The sequence below is a fragment of the Frankliniella occidentalis genome, unplaced genomic scaffold, assembly GCF_000697945.3.
Source record: "Frankliniella occidentalis isolate FOCC.00 unplaced genomic scaffold, Focc_3.1 Scaffold14, whole genome shotgun sequence".
Lineage (NCBI taxonomy): Eukaryota > Metazoa > Arthropoda > Insecta > Thysanoptera > Thripidae > Frankliniella > Frankliniella occidentalis.
Window position 1 is genome coordinate 2,539,694 of NW_026267144.1, and position 14,526 is coordinate 2,554,219.

Here is a 14,526-nt window from a genome sequence, read left to right on the forward strand (position 1 = left end):
CCCACCCCGCCCCTCCTCTCCTGCTGCAAGCGTTTTAAACGTCGCACCATTTACGCAACATGGGGGATCGTTTTCGCGCCTGTGCTTCGTGCTCCGCCCCGCCCCGCCCCACTCGTCGATGGAGGTCGAGGGGGACGTCAGCACGCCCCACACAGCCCGACGACGTTCTCCTGGAATCGGTTCCGAATCCAAAATCAGGATGGAGCCCCTTAACGGCCTCTGTAAATAGACCGCCGTGGCCGGCGGCGCGAGGCGCGCGCGGGCCGAGGCCGTAGCGGCGGCGCCCCGGGGGCCGAGGCCGAGGCACCATAGGGGGCCACACTCACACAAACGCCCGTATTATCCGGACCGGCCTGTGGGGATAAAATGTCGCCCCGAGACTTGAACCGATGACCTGGAGCCGGAGAAGGCGAAGCAGAGAGCGCGACCATCAAGGCAAAGGGGCGGGCAAGGGAGGCGCCGGGCGGGTGTGTGGTGCTGGTGGAGGTGGTCGTGGTCGTCGCGTGAGAGTCGAGGCCGCCAGGCACACGCCAACGGCAGCGACAAAACTTTGAAAAAAAAAGAAAGAACGGAAAGAAACAAGGATGCAACTGAAACAAAACACGGTACGAGAAATTTACCAGCCAAATTACTGACTTTGAGAACACTGGGTTTTACAAGTTCCGCCCTGAGGCGCGCGGCACGTTTGTCTCCCCACCTCTTTCCGTTCTTTTTCTCCCCATCCCCGCAAGAGCTCAGTAAGAAGACTTTTTCCTCGCTCAGAGCGACCCCTCTCGCCCCCACCCACCTCCCACCTCCCACTGGCCAGCGCGCTCCTCTCCGCCCTTAGCTGATACACTTTTCCGCGTCTGTCCTTCCAACTTTAAGGCTCACAGCGAATTGAGTGAAAAATATAGTGGCCATTTGTTTTGATCAGGGGCGGGAGGAGGGGAGGGGGGGGGGTGGATGTAGCAAAAAGGTAAGAGGAGGGTGCGCGCCGCGCGCTCGCCTCGAGGTCGGAGTCGCGGGGGCGGTCGGCCCTATGGTGGGCCCTGGTGGGCGGGCGGCTGCCGAGCCCTCAACTGGTGGCCACACGCTCACACCGGGGCCGCCGAGTGGGGTGCCTACCTTTCCCCCGGCCGCGCAACGCCCCGCGCTCGGGCCGCGCATTGTCGGAGCGGCTTGTAATGCCGTGATAACTCACGCCGTAATCCATTTACAGTCGTGTTCGCCAGCTCGCCCAGCCGACCCGACCCCGGGCCTGGGCGAGCTGGTGGCAGCGGCGGCGGCAGCGTGTGCGAGCGCCAAGGCCGGCCGGCTGGCTGGTGGAGGCAACTTCTGGCGTCATAACCTCAAAACATTAAGCCGCCCCCGTAGTATTTAACCTCAAGCGAGTCCCCCACCCGGGCAACAATTGTTATCTCTGACGCACCGCACCTCTGCTGCTGCGGCCCGAGATATCAGCGGCGTTTTGGCAGGGGCGGACGCGCGGGTGCTCGGCGGCACCCCCTGGAGGACTCCCCGCCCTGCCCCCTCTCCCCTCCCTCGCTCCTGGGTCCCATTCGGAAAGAATAGAGCTGCATAAAATATACAAGCTTAATAAGACCTGCCCCCAGGATCTCGCGCGGAAAATATTTCGGCAAGCCGCAACTGCAGCAGCGGCAGAGGCCAAAGACCCACACTCCCTTGATCCCAACCCGTGTAGAACGGTGTAGCTCAATTTCGTCTTTTTATCGTCTTTTGGAAGAGACGAGGGAAAGGTGAGGGAAAGACGAGAACAAGACCACAGAATCCGTCAGTTTCGTCTCTTTGTCGCCTTCCCTCGTCTCCTGCTCGTCGAGAAAGTGTACACCTTTGCGACGAGCCGGAGACGAGATAACGACGAACTCATCTCGGCAGTCAAAAGCAGTGCCGGGCCGAGCATCGAACCCGAGACCATCTGAATAGAAGTCCGTCACGGTGACCACTTGGCCAGAGCGGACACCTAAGGGAGGGGACGCGAGGAACGAGACCCAATCGGCCAGGCGGCCCGGCCCGCAAAGAGACGAAACTGACGGATTCTGTTGTCTTGTTCTCGTCTCTCCCTCACCTTTCGCTCGTCTCTTCCGAAAGACGATAAAAAGACGAAATTGAGCTACACCGTTCTATCCCCCGGTCGTCCAAGCGCCGCGCCGCCCGGCCGAGTGGGCCTCGTTCCTCGCGTCCCCTCCCTTAGGTGTCCGCTCTGGCCAAGTGGTCACCGTGACGGACTTCTATTCAGATGGTCTCGGGTTCGATGCTCGGCCCGGCACTGCTTTTGACTGCCGAGATGAGTTCGTCGTTATCTCGTCTCCGGCTCGTCGCAAAGGTGTACACTTTCTCGACGAGCAGGAGACGAGGGAAGGCGACAAAGAGACGAAACTGACGGATTCTGTGGTCTTGTTCTCGTCTTTCCCTCACCTTTCCCTCGTCTCTTCCAAAAGACGATAAAAAGACGAAATTGAGCTACACCGTTCTACACGGGTTGCCCGCGTTCAACTCGCGTCGAACTCGCGTCAAAAAAGTCTTTGATGTGGGGATGACTTCTGTTTGGTAGGCTTAATTTGATAACTGGAATCAAAAATCCGATACCCACAACCAGAGGTTGGTTGTCACGACCGGACACTTGTGCGAATTGAAACCAAAATGGAGTTTGTTGTATTCTTACAAAGTGTCCGGTCGTGGCAACCAACGCGTGGTTGTGAGTGTGGGATTCTTAATTCTAGCTTTCGTATTTCGCCTAACAATCAGAGTTGATTCTCACAACGAGTTCTTGTTTTTCCGTGTATAAAGCTGTGACGATAGAGATCGTCTTGACATCACCCGTTCTCCAGTTCGCGTCCCTGGCTGATGGACTGGAGACGCCCCGGAAATCCAGATGTAGGCCGCCCGCCCTGCCGCCGCCACCCTACCGTCCCCAGTACCTGCCACCCCACAGCAGAGGACGTGCCGCAAATAAATTAGCGATTACTTTGGGAGCGCCGCTGTAGGCTCTCATAGACTTTCACTCACGGGGGCGGCTCACCTGGCGCCTTAGGGTGTCGGCCGGACCAAGTTTCCGCATCTTCGGCTTAACTGGATACACCACGGCATCCGCTTTTACCCCAAAGGAGAGTTGCCGTACCTGAAAGCGTCGTGCATCTCCCGGCTAACTCACCTTGCGGCGAGCAGGCTCCAAAAGTGGCCGCGAATAGAGGCCTTAAACATTCAACATGCCCTTTTTTACAGACCAAAACGTGCGACCATCAGAGTTTCTGCTGCTCGTAAAGGCGCCGAAATTTGACGCTTTATTTCTGTTAGTCACTCTTACAAGGAAACCTTTTCAGGTGTAAATCTCCGATTTCGTTGAAACATGGATAATTTGAAGGTTATTTACGTAGAAATCGGATGGCCATTGAAATTTTTCCTGAACCTCACATTTAGTTTTTCCTTATAGGGTAGGAGTAAGGTTTTCAAAACTGATATTTTTTGAAAAACGTTAAGCTGTATTCTAAGAGGTAACTCGTCAAAGTAGCGTCTTCGGGGCCAAAATTTTGTCCATTTTGCTCTAGTTTGTACCGTTAAGGCGGTAGAGGGATGTTTGAGACAAAATACACTGTAAGGCTCAAGTAAACCCCAAGTCACTGTGAGGTTCAGGAAAAATTTCAAGTGCCATCCGACTTCTAGTATGTAACCTTTAAATTTTCCGAGTTTCAACGAAATCGGATATTTACACCTGAAAAGGTTCCCTTGTTAGCTCCTTACCAACAGCAGTGTTCGTTCGTATTACGAAGAATTGAGTTTGTAATGTGCAATAAAGAATCTAAAGCAGCCATCATATTACGAACGGCTTTCCTTCCAAGGGCATGCCGAAGTAGGCAAGCAGCCTTAGGGCTCATTGTTAAGTGAGCCCCTCCTAGAGTTGGGCGATTGAAATGGGAGATGACAGAATCTGCGGGCGGCCCTCCTGACGACGCTGCCCGCTTCCCGCGCGCCAGAGGCCCCTGACCTTGACGCTGTTGTTTATCCAATCGGATGGGTTCCCTCTGCCCGCGCCGAGCAGTTGCGACAGTGCGGCGGGAGAGAAATGCGTGAGACGGGCTGATGAAGGAGGCGGACGGACGAACTTTGTCGAATCTGTCTCAGCCGCTTCTCCTTTACGCGTCCTGTAAATAAGTATCCGCCGACTTTGTAACTCAGTGGCCACAAAAGCCACGTGCAATAATGGGAAAGGCTTTAAAGCGAGCAGCACTCCGATCCAGCCCGCCGAGAGCACGGGTCCGCACGGCAAAAGCACGCGGAAGGCACAGATTTGCACAACGTCTGCACCGAGAAGGCGCGATTTTGCACGGATATTTTTCAACAGGGGCTACCCCTAGTTGTGAGTATCGGATTCTCGATTCCAGCTATCCTTCGTAGGTACGAAGGATTTGGCATTTTGCCTCGTAAGGTTTTAACTGTGTGGAACTCGGCGAGCAAGTACTGTATGCTATTTTTTTGCCCCCCTTCCCAAAACTATACAAAACTTAGCGCAGGGCACGTCCTTCGGGCGGTTGCAGTAGAGGTTTGCAGTGCGTGCAGATTGGTCCAGAGGGGTTCGCCCACGGCCGCAGACACAGGGGCTTGGCCGCCTCAAAGGCAGCCCTCACAGTCTGAGCAGAGCCCTTTTGGCAGTCGCAGCGATGCGCGGGACGAGACGGGGGACGGACAGCCGTTAGACGACTAGTAAGTGTGATTGCCTTTGAGCTGCGGGGCGTGGTGGGGGATGGTGGGACGAGGGCTGTGCTGCACCAGGACAGCCCCAAGGAGACTGTAATCGTCTCTCACATCGTCTGCGCGACGCGCTCGGCCATGACGCACCCAGCTGCGTGGTCCTGCGGGGCGGGGCCCTACTCGCCCGAGGCAATACCACCCGGCCGCCACGCGGTGCCACGCCGCCAGAGGTAATATACGTCAACATAAACTGCCTTAGAAAATTCGAATGGCTGGTCTCGGCGACGGGTGGGCAGGGCTCCGTGAACCGACCGCCTCCGGCTGATCTTACTCGGCCCCCCCCCCCCCCCCCCGCGTTTATGGCGTCGGGGGGTGGGGTGGGGTCGGCCCCGGTCGGCCGCTGTCTTCCTCCTGGCCCTCGGGCGTGGCGGGGCATGGCGTGGCGGGGCGTGGCGGGGCGTGGCGGAGCGGGGCGGAGCGGGGCCCCGGGAGTAATTGACAGCGATAAGCCGTAAGCCGCCTGTCCTTACAGTTCGCTTGTTACACCCTGCGGCTGATACGTAGGCTGTGTGTGTGTGTGGGAGCGCCCGAGAGAGAGCGAGGGGATGGGGCTTGTTTTGCGGTGAGCGTTGAACGGGGGAGAGGCGATGACGTCTGACCAGCCGGCCGCGCGCCCGGCAGCAAGGGATTGGCGTTGAAAGGCGCCCGGCGGACGCTGGGGGAGCCGGACCGCACAACGGGACGAAGAGGAAATCCTGAGTTTCCTTCCGATCGTATCTCTGCCGCTGCTGCCTCGGCTGCTGCTACGAGATCGACGACGCGCTCATCACAATTTGAAGGACGCCTCCCTGCTGGCTGTTTTCTTCTGGTCGGGGGGTTCGTGGGGGTGGTGAGCGCGAGAGAAAAGGAGAGGTAAAGCGGACACCAAAAGAGCGACCTCATTTTCATTTGGGGTGACCTCCTGCCTGGTGTGTATGTGTGTGGTCCGAAAAGCCCCTACAGTCTGCCGTGTCGCGCGACGCACTCGTGGCCCGCCGCGCCATCTTCACGGGAGTGGTCGGTGTGCCGCGGCGCAGGCTCCCTCCTCCTGGTCCCTGCCCTCCCCGGCCTCGCCAGCGGTGCCTTGCCCTCTGGCCCGGGATCAGGATAAATTGGATGAAGTGTCCCTGACGCCGGCCAGGGAGCCCGGAGCCCGGTCAGGGGCGAGGGGGGTGGGGTACTCCAGGACGCGCCGCCCGCCCGCGGCCCACGGGCCCACCAAGCAGCGTCTCGACCTGCCCCTCCTGCTCCAGCGCCGATGAGAAGCACGGAGCCCCGAGCCGCGTCAACGGCCTCTTCTCCGCCTGCGGAATGATTGGGCAATCCTCTGGGATCGTCCCGACGTCGCCATGTGGACAAACACGACGGCTGTGTGGGGCGTGGGGACGGGCCTGGCGGCGTCCGTGTCAACCTGAGCGGGACGGAGGGGGGAGTCTGTGAGGTCCAGATAGGTGCAAACATCGACCCCGTCCAGCGCCAGCCGCCGCACCCCCATCCCCCAGCGCAGCCCAGCGCCTCTGCAAACCGTGTATGCAGCGCACACTGCGCCCAAGCCCAAACGGCATAGCGCGGCGTGCATTTGCGCCAACGCGTGCCTGCATCCAGCCCCCCCCCCCCCTCTCCCCGCCTCTTCAAACATTCCACCACTGCGGATTGAGAAAATGAGCTTGATGGACAATATACATGCGCATACATGCGCAGCTGGAAATTAGCTAGCTGCCTTGCTCGGAATTTGACGGTGCCATTTATTTACTTGTCTTTCACCCTGGCGAATGCACTGGTAATGGAAGTGTACGGTTGTTGTACACCTGTGAGTTAGTGATTTTTTTTCGCACCTGCAAGTGAGGAATCTTTTCACTCACCTGCAGGTGCGCGATTTTGGTTTTTCAGTGTGACTTTTGAGTTCCCGTTCTGACGATTTCCGAATATGTGTTGCAGATCGGCAGGGCAGGTGTACAATGTCCGAGATTGCCCCAAGTTGGGGAGGCCGTGGGCGCCGTGCGTTGGGGTGAGTCGTCCGGCCCTTCACACACGTTTGGTTTCACGGTGTCGCCTCCTTCTTCCCCGAGTGGAGCTTGTTATCCGCCCCGTTATGCTGGCCGCGCGCCTGGCCCCGCTACCCCCGCCGCCCCCCGGGGGGGACGAGGTGAGCCGCCGCGCGGGGGCGGGGCGCCAAATAAAAGGAGAGCTCGCAACAAGATCTCCTCTCGCCTTCCTCCACCGCCCGGCGTCCTCCTGCCCCTCCCTCCTCGCCGGCGTAACGAGAAAAAGGCGCTGAGCCTCGTGCGCGGCGTGCGGTGCGCCAGTCAGTGATCGAGGGTGCGTCGCCTGACAGCGCCATTTCCCCCCGGGTGCTAGCGTATGACCCCGCCGCCCGCTGCCCGCCGCGCTAGGGTAGCGGTTGTCCAATAATATAAGAGGCACCCCTTTCTGCCCGCGGCCCCGACGCCAGCAGCTTTAACGCTCGATGCCAGAGTTATCTACCCTCGGACGGCGTGGTGCAGAGGGTTTATGCGTCCTATCCGGGTGTGCGTCCTTGGGGGTTTTTGACAACTTCCTGCTGCCACTCTCCTTCCTTCCATCGCCTTCCCTCCTCCCTCCCCGCTGCTTTGGTGCTTCGGAGGAAACGAGCCGAAACTTAAACAAAGCGAAAGACGCAAACAAGTGGCCGGCTGCGACGCCGACCCCACCTCGCCTCTGTTACTTCTCAGCCGCCGACACGACTTACATATTTCAGGAGACGCGCGGCCTAGCTTTAGCACCCCGCATCCGATTCATTTTCTTTTACAAGTGCCGACGATACTTTTCTGCGCGGGCCGGAAATAGAGACGTGTTGCGCAGGTGTAAACCATTATACTTCGCGGACCAAGTCGCAGCGGCGCCTGTGTCACCCCACGTCGTATCGTCGCTAACAAACTACCGCGACAGCGGTGCCGCCGCACACCCTCGGCAACACGACGGATGAGGCTCAAAGTTTACGGAGAGCAGCGCGTTTGGCCCCGGGTGGCGTTGTCGCGCGTCCGTCCTTGTTGGCGGCCAGCATTGTCTCCGCCCGGCACGCGCGACACCACCACCACCACCACCACTGTCAGCTCCACCACCACCACCACCACCTCCACCACCTCCACCACCACCACCACCACCACTAGCGGGACAGCCAGCGAGCAGCGAGCTCGGAGGGGAGTTAAAGAACTGGGACCAAACTGTGGCCGGAGAAATAATGCACGACGGGAGGGGAGGAGGGTAAAGGGATAGGGAACGAGAACGAGCTGAATTACTTTCGCCCCCGGCCGGTCCTGACCGCGTCGCACCCAACGCCGACACGGCCCTGTCCACTCTGCCGCAGGCCGCAGACGTTCCTCCAGTAGTCCTGACCCGCCTGCTGCTGCCTGGGCGCGTACGCAATTCGGCGCCGTTCCGGCACGTGCCACGTGCCAAGGAACACCAGGTACAATAAGCCCGCCTGTTTGCCAAAATTCTGAAGTTGTTCTTTCGCCATCTTGCCTTTTTACTTTACTTAACCGAATCTCCAGTAGAGTTGTATCTTCGAAGTGAAAATATCGAGTGTCAAAGGCAAGCAAACTGAATGAATGTGAAGTGTGGGGAATGAACAAAGGCATAAATTTAATTAGGAAAGATAAGTGGAACGAAAGCCATGTGGTACCTTCGCCCACCTTGCTTTACATTTCTCAATTACTTTGACTTAACTGCTGTGTGCCCAAACTTGCTTTAAATTAGGTGAACTGAAGTGACGACAGTCAAGCAAAGACAATACCGTGGGAGCACTTATCAGAAAACTAATTTTGTGCGTTCAACTTTCCCCTAGTTCTGTATTTGTCATATTTTAGCTTTAGGAAAATAAAGTAACACACATGAATCAGGGATAAACTTTTATTAGAAATAACTCAATTCATACCCATTTCTCATCCAATCTACTGGAAAAGTTTAACTTTTGTTTTTAAATATCTACATCTTAAGTCAGTTTCCTTTCATCAGTATATAAAACAAACTTCAATTCACACATCAGCGCATATACGTACATGATAGTTTAGAAGAGTAGAGGGTAATGTTTACAGTTGTGAAAATGTGAGCATTGTAATTCTTTCTCTCTTGTCTGTAAAAATTAACTAAACCATCCTGCACACAAAGAACAAACTGCTACAGTGAAAGACACCAGAATGAGTTAAACATTGTAGAAGTCAGTTTCCTTGTGTACAAAAATAGAACATAGCTGATCAGTCTATGATACATAAATATACTGTTAAAAATAATAGAATAAAACTGTCAGGTAAACAAATTCTTGTTCCACTTTACAACTCGAGTTTCTGACATAGATCTGCTGAGGTTTGACAATCAAATTTATTATGGCAGTGACAGCAGTGTGCAGAGGTCACAGTACTCATGCTATTTGGCACAATATCCTTTTTTCTAAAAAATCATTTACTTTCTGACTGCCAGACCAGTCCACTGTGCTACTGCACACAACACATAATCTGACGGAGAGTATTGTTGTACATCGCAGGTATACAGGTTTCAATTGATCAGCCTCATCTTGGATGAGTCATCGTAAACACCACATCACGTCGAAGAAGAAAGCAAATCGTCGTCCTCGTAGCAATTAAGTCCGTCCTCAAAAAAAGGTTCACAATACAGGACACTTCGAACAGGCTTTACCCTGCCGATCAACAACAACATAAATCTAGACAAACATTGAAAAAAAAATTATCCAAAAGTATCTTAAATGATTCAGCCTGCAGGCGCCGAGCACTCACACCCGCATCTCACTGAGGGCTGCCTGCGGCAACCTTAGGTCCCTCTGAGCGTCTCCGTGGTCACTGGCTCTACTGTTCACCCGCGGCGGCGGTGGCGGGCGGGGCAGCGTATGGTGCAGCTGCGCGCCCGCGCATCCGTTGGGCGTCGGGTTCATGGAGGTGCCCATGGAGGTGCCCATAGACGTGCCCATGGTCGAGCCCATGGCGGCGGGCCCCAGGGTCACGCCCTCCTGGGCCTTGCCCAGCACGCCCATGTTCCTGGGCAGGGTGGCCGTGCCCCTGCTCGGCCCGTCCCGGAAGGTGCTGCCCGCGTGGAACGAGTGCCTGAGGATCATGGCGCCCTCGGGCCCGTCCGCACCGCCCGCCGGCCCCGGGTACTCGTGGTGCAGGTAGGCCGAGTAGTTGGGCGGCTGTCCCGTGTACACGGCCAGCCCGGACGACAGGCCGCCGCCGCTCTTGGACGACTTCATGCTGGACACGGGCGATTTGTCGCAGTGCAGCACCTGCGGGCAGTAGGCCAGTGTCGGCTTTTCACCCAAAAAGAACGAGGGTTGTGTCAGGTCAATCTACAGGATTCTGGTCTCTTAGGGGGGCCTTTTCTGGGGTAGTACTCCACTAAAAATAATTAGTGTAAAACCTCCCCAAAAATTACAAAAAAAATAAAAATAATAAAAAGTCAGAAGGACTGGTGTACGCTTGTCCTCCCGGCCCTGAGCCAGCACGCACCTGCTGTAGAGCTGTGCGAATTGTTCGATATCGAATCGAATCGAATCGAATCGGCCTGATTCGAATTCGTTCGATTTCGAATTTGCCTGATTCGATGTCGAATAATTCGAAATTTCGAATCGGTTTGGTTCGACATCGAATCGCATTGGGGTCTAGTGTGCGGCACCCGCTCTATGCCCGCACTACACGTTGTAAGTCGTCGAACATCTACGGTACGTGGCCAGTTTAAATGAGTTTAAAAATACCGCGTGACTTGCATACGAAAAATACAATCGATTTTTTTTTCGATTCGATTCGGGCTCGAATTTGGACTGATTCGATTCGATTCGATTCGAAATTTTTTGGCCAATTCGATTCGATCCGATTCGAAGAAAATTTTTGAGATTCGATTCGATTCGATTCGAAGGCAAAAATCTCGATTCGCACAGCTCTAACCTGCTGCTGCTGCTGCGCCCCGCACGCCGTCTTCTCGCGCTCCATGTCCACGATGACGCTGGACGAGAACGAGTGCCGGAGGTGCGGGAACTGCTTCTCGGCGCTGCTCCCGCCGCCGGCCAGGTCCTCGCACGCGCCGCGTATCCTCTGCTGCTGCTTGAGGCTCTTCACCTGCAACAAGGACAAGTTTAAAGGATTTAACTGGGGTGGTATTCAGATTGTCCGACCTATTTTTCTCCGACCTGGTGATTTTTCTAAAATCCCCAAAGAGCTTCCCGATCTAGGTTTCGTCCTACCTTATTTTCTCTGACCTAATTTTCTCCAGCCTCGTCGATATGATTAATTTTTTGACCGGGGGAGTTGGACGGCACCGAGTGGACTTTTGACTGTTTCTGTGACGCAGGGCTGCACTCCGTCATAGTGGCGGTATTTCCCTCAGTGCACCTAAAGTTCCCCCTCATGGTCTCTGAAGCCTCTTCCTCTAAAGTGCATTCTTCCAAAATCTCAGCATATCGACGCGGTCGGAGAGAATTAGGTCGGACAAAACCGAGGTCGGTCAGCACCTTTGGGGATTTTGGAAAAAAACAATAGGTCGCAGCAAAATAGGTCGGACAATCTAGCTGCACCGTACAGCCAACTCACCTGCAGTCTAGTGCGGTCCCGCTGGTAGAAGACGCCGGCGAAGATAAGGACGTTGAGGACGAGTAGGGAGCAGCCGATGGCGAGCGTGACCCCAAGCGCGGTGGAGTAGGCCGCCAGCCCCTCGGGCTCCAGCATGTCCCCGCCGATGGCGTTGCCGTGGCCGCCGTGGCCGCCGTGGCCGCCCGCGCCTCCCCCGGCCGCCGCGCCCGTGCCGTTGCCGAACGAGTGGTAGGAGCCCGTGATGTTGAGGCACGTGGGCATGGTCACGGGGAGGAAGACGTCGCTCAGGCGTGGCGTGGCGTTGCCGTGCCTGGCGCCCAAAAGACCTGAACAAAAGATGGTGTTGCCGTCAGCTTCAAAACCAAAACTCATGAAAAAATTAAAAAAAAAAAGAAAGAAAAAAAGAACAAGAAAAAAAAGAAAAAAAGAAAGCGCCACACAACAAAAGAGACTATAAAGAAACAGACCATACCAAAAAAACAACGAAAAACAGAACGATCGCGTGTCGGTTGAGTGTACCTGTGTCGTCGGTGGCGTCCAGCCCGGCCAGCGGGCCGAAGCCGTACGCGCGGCCCAGCGGGTCCGGACGCACGATGCCGTCGTACAGCGAGGACTCGTTGTGGTTGCGGAAGAGGTTGTGGCGCGCCACCACGTCCTCCTGGCCCGCGCGGTGCAGCTCCGGGATCAGCCGCAGCCATATGGACATCTTGTGCGCCCGGAAGTGGTTCTTCATGCGCGGCTTGAGGCCTGTAATAACGATGGCGAGGTTAAGCTGAAGCGCCGCATTGACTCACTAGCTCTGGCTTTTTTCGTTCTTTTGCTTTTTTGAGGGGATTTTAAGTGTTTGTCAGCCGTGCTCTGTCCCTGCCTTCAGGTGGAGACCTGTAGGGGGAGCAGGGCCAGCGCCCGCCGACACGAGCAGGACCCGCCCAGCCCAGGGTACACGGCATTCGGGGAGATTAGAACAGCTGTTCTACACTAAGCCTTTCATTATTATCGAGATAATTTCGCCAACACTAAGCCTCGAGATGCGGTAATGCCGTTGGATGTCGGGGAGGATCGCATCCGTCCGGCCGACCCTTCGCCCCTCGACGCCCGCGCCCCGCCCCCGAACACGCCCTCTATGACACGCCACCTCGGTTCATCCTATCGACAGGCCGGAGCACCTCTGCTGACTCGACGACAGTCTTCCTCTCTTTCCCCTCGCTGCTGCTTCTTCCGCTTTTTCTTTTTTTTCCCCTCGCACTCGCCTGCTCCCCCCCCCCCCTATTTTATGGCCGCAGGGCTGGGCTTGACCGGGCGAGCCGTTCCGCGTACGTCAGGTGTCCCCACTCTGCGGAACGAAGCACAACAGAGGCGCGCGCGCGCGTGTGTGTGTGTGTGTGTGTGTGTGTGTGTGGACGGGGCCACCTTCCCAACTCGCCTCAGGAAACTGCAACCACCGCGCCAAAACCCTCACGGAATCGATACACGACAATCAGCCGGCCAAAGTTGCTCCTCCTGATCCACTGGCCTGTCCGACGCGGCGACAGCCGACAGCCGCCCCACCCCGTCGACGGCTGCTGCTGCTGCAGCAGCGAAGAAAAGTCGCCGCGAGCAACAAAAGCGCGAGGCGTGGCGGCCGCGCTTTTCTTCCCGGGGGCGGGAGAGCGACGGAAGGAAGCGGAAATGGCGGCCGGACCCGTCGCGTCGTCGTTGGTGCCGCCGCCACGCCCCGCCACGTCCCGCCACAGGGGCGGCGGTGGCGCGTCGCACCAGAAAATATTACCCCACACGCCCAACGTGGGGCTTTGATAAAAGAGACAGTATGGTTCATAATGAAATTAAAACAACCGCTTGAAAAAACTTTTCACGATATAGTTTTTAACTTTACAAAACGACAATAACCCAGGGTGGTCCATAGACACCTTGTTTTATCTGGCTTATGCTGTACCGCATGCAGTCGTGCGGGCGGGTTTAGAAAACTTTTCTTTAGAGGCATCTACCAACCCGCAATTAAAACTTTCGTATTCACTGGAAAAACAAGTGTTGCGTACGCAACGATACTTGACGTGTTCTCAGGAGAACACGTTCCTTGATGCGATCCACTCCAAGAGTGCACAAGGAAACGTGTTTTCCCGAGATCACGTCAAGAAACATTGCGTACGCAAACATACTTGTTTCTCCAGTGTTGTCGCGGAAGGTAAACGATTCACCCCCTCCAGTTGCTGTAGACACACACAGACACACACACACTGTGTGCCACGCGGCGGTGACCGGACGGAAAGCGACCGCGCCAGGGCGCGGCGCGCGCGCCTTTCGTGTAACGGAATAAAAGGGGCGGACATTTCCGCAGAGCGCGCACGGCGTGCAAACTTTCCCGGAGGGCCGTAATGGGATGAAAAGGAATTTAGTGGTGTGCCGGAGCGGCTGGGCGCTCACACGTATGCACACACAGGACAGGCTATAGCCTCGCCCGGGGCAGGCGACCCCCTCCCCCTCCCCTCGTCCCACCCGGAGACTACTTTTTAGTGGGCAGCGTTTAATTTGTCCGCCCCGCGCCGCTGCTCGGCTCACTCTCTGCTGCGGCCGCCAGAGGTCCACCGCCGCCATCAACGCGCTGTTGTGTTTGCCGAGCCGAGCCCGAGCGGTCGCTGGCACACACACAACAGCGACCCCGCCCGCGCGGCGGCCGTGGCCGTGACGCAAAGTATTTCGCGACACACATTAATTTTCTCTACAGCGAGAGTAATTATGGTGACAAAACCTGCGTGATTTGTTTCGTTTGAAAGCACGTGGCCTTGCGTATTTTTCTTTTTGCCTTCAGTTTTTGAAATTGTATTTTTTATACTGCTATTTTTTTTTTCCCACTTACCGATCTCGAGGTACTTCTGGTGGCCGGCGTCGTACTCCTCCCAGCTGACGACGCCGCGCTGCTTGGACCGCTCCTTGGCCTCTCGGTCCTGCTGCGCCGCGCTCGCCTGGTTGGGGTTCCTGCAACAAGGGCCAGTCAGTGAGCCGGGGCGGCGCTGCAGAGGGGCCTAAGTGCCAACCGGCCGGCCGCAGACACGGCCTAGTGTTGATGGATCGCTTCGCGCAGAGTAGGCTTGCAAAGGCCTCTCCTGGCGCTGCTGCTGAGAAGCCTAGGGGAGGGGGGGGGGAGGGATGGATTCCGAAATAAACACATTTATTTTACGAGCCGCAGCCTCTGGAAAGTTGGAGTGGAGAGAACCCTTTATTATAT

General features: G+C 56.4%; 2 protein-coding genes across 3 annotated transcripts in view; one reads left to right on the forward strand and one right to left on the reverse strand.

Annotated features, from left to right (window-relative positions):
• The window catches only part of LOC127748826 (uncharacterized), a 69,862-nt gene extending 60,593 nt beyond the window's left edge, over positions 1-9,269 (forward strand). The window contains exons 2-3 of the mRNA XM_052263843.1: positions 6,667-6,805; positions 9,187-9,269. Of these exons, the coding sequence (XP_052119803.1) occupies positions 6,667-6,805; positions 9,187-9,269 (222 nt within the window). The remainder of the gene's footprint in view (positions 1-6,666; positions 6,806-9,186) is intronic.
• Positions 8,602-14,296, reverse strand: LOC113203509 (uncharacterized). 2 transcript variants are annotated; one of them, XM_052263805.1, is made up of 5 exons: positions 14,158-14,296; positions 11,823-12,050; positions 11,304-11,629; positions 10,662-10,832; positions 8,602-10,003 (listed from the first exon to the last, which is right to left on the reverse strand). In XM_052263805.1, exons 2-5 carry the CDS (start codon positions 12,034-12,036, stop codon positions 9,497-9,499), a joined length of 1,218 nt encoding a protein of 405 aa, XP_052119765.1. In that variant the 5' UTR covers positions 12,037-12,050; positions 14,158-14,296; the 3' UTR covers positions 8,602-9,496. The 2 variants fall into 2 exon arrangements, with proteins under 2 accessions (XP_052119765.1, XP_052119764.1); XM_052263804.1 differs by having other exon boundaries at positions 8,602-10,027.
• Between the last annotated feature and the right edge of the window lie 230 nt (positions 14,297-14,526).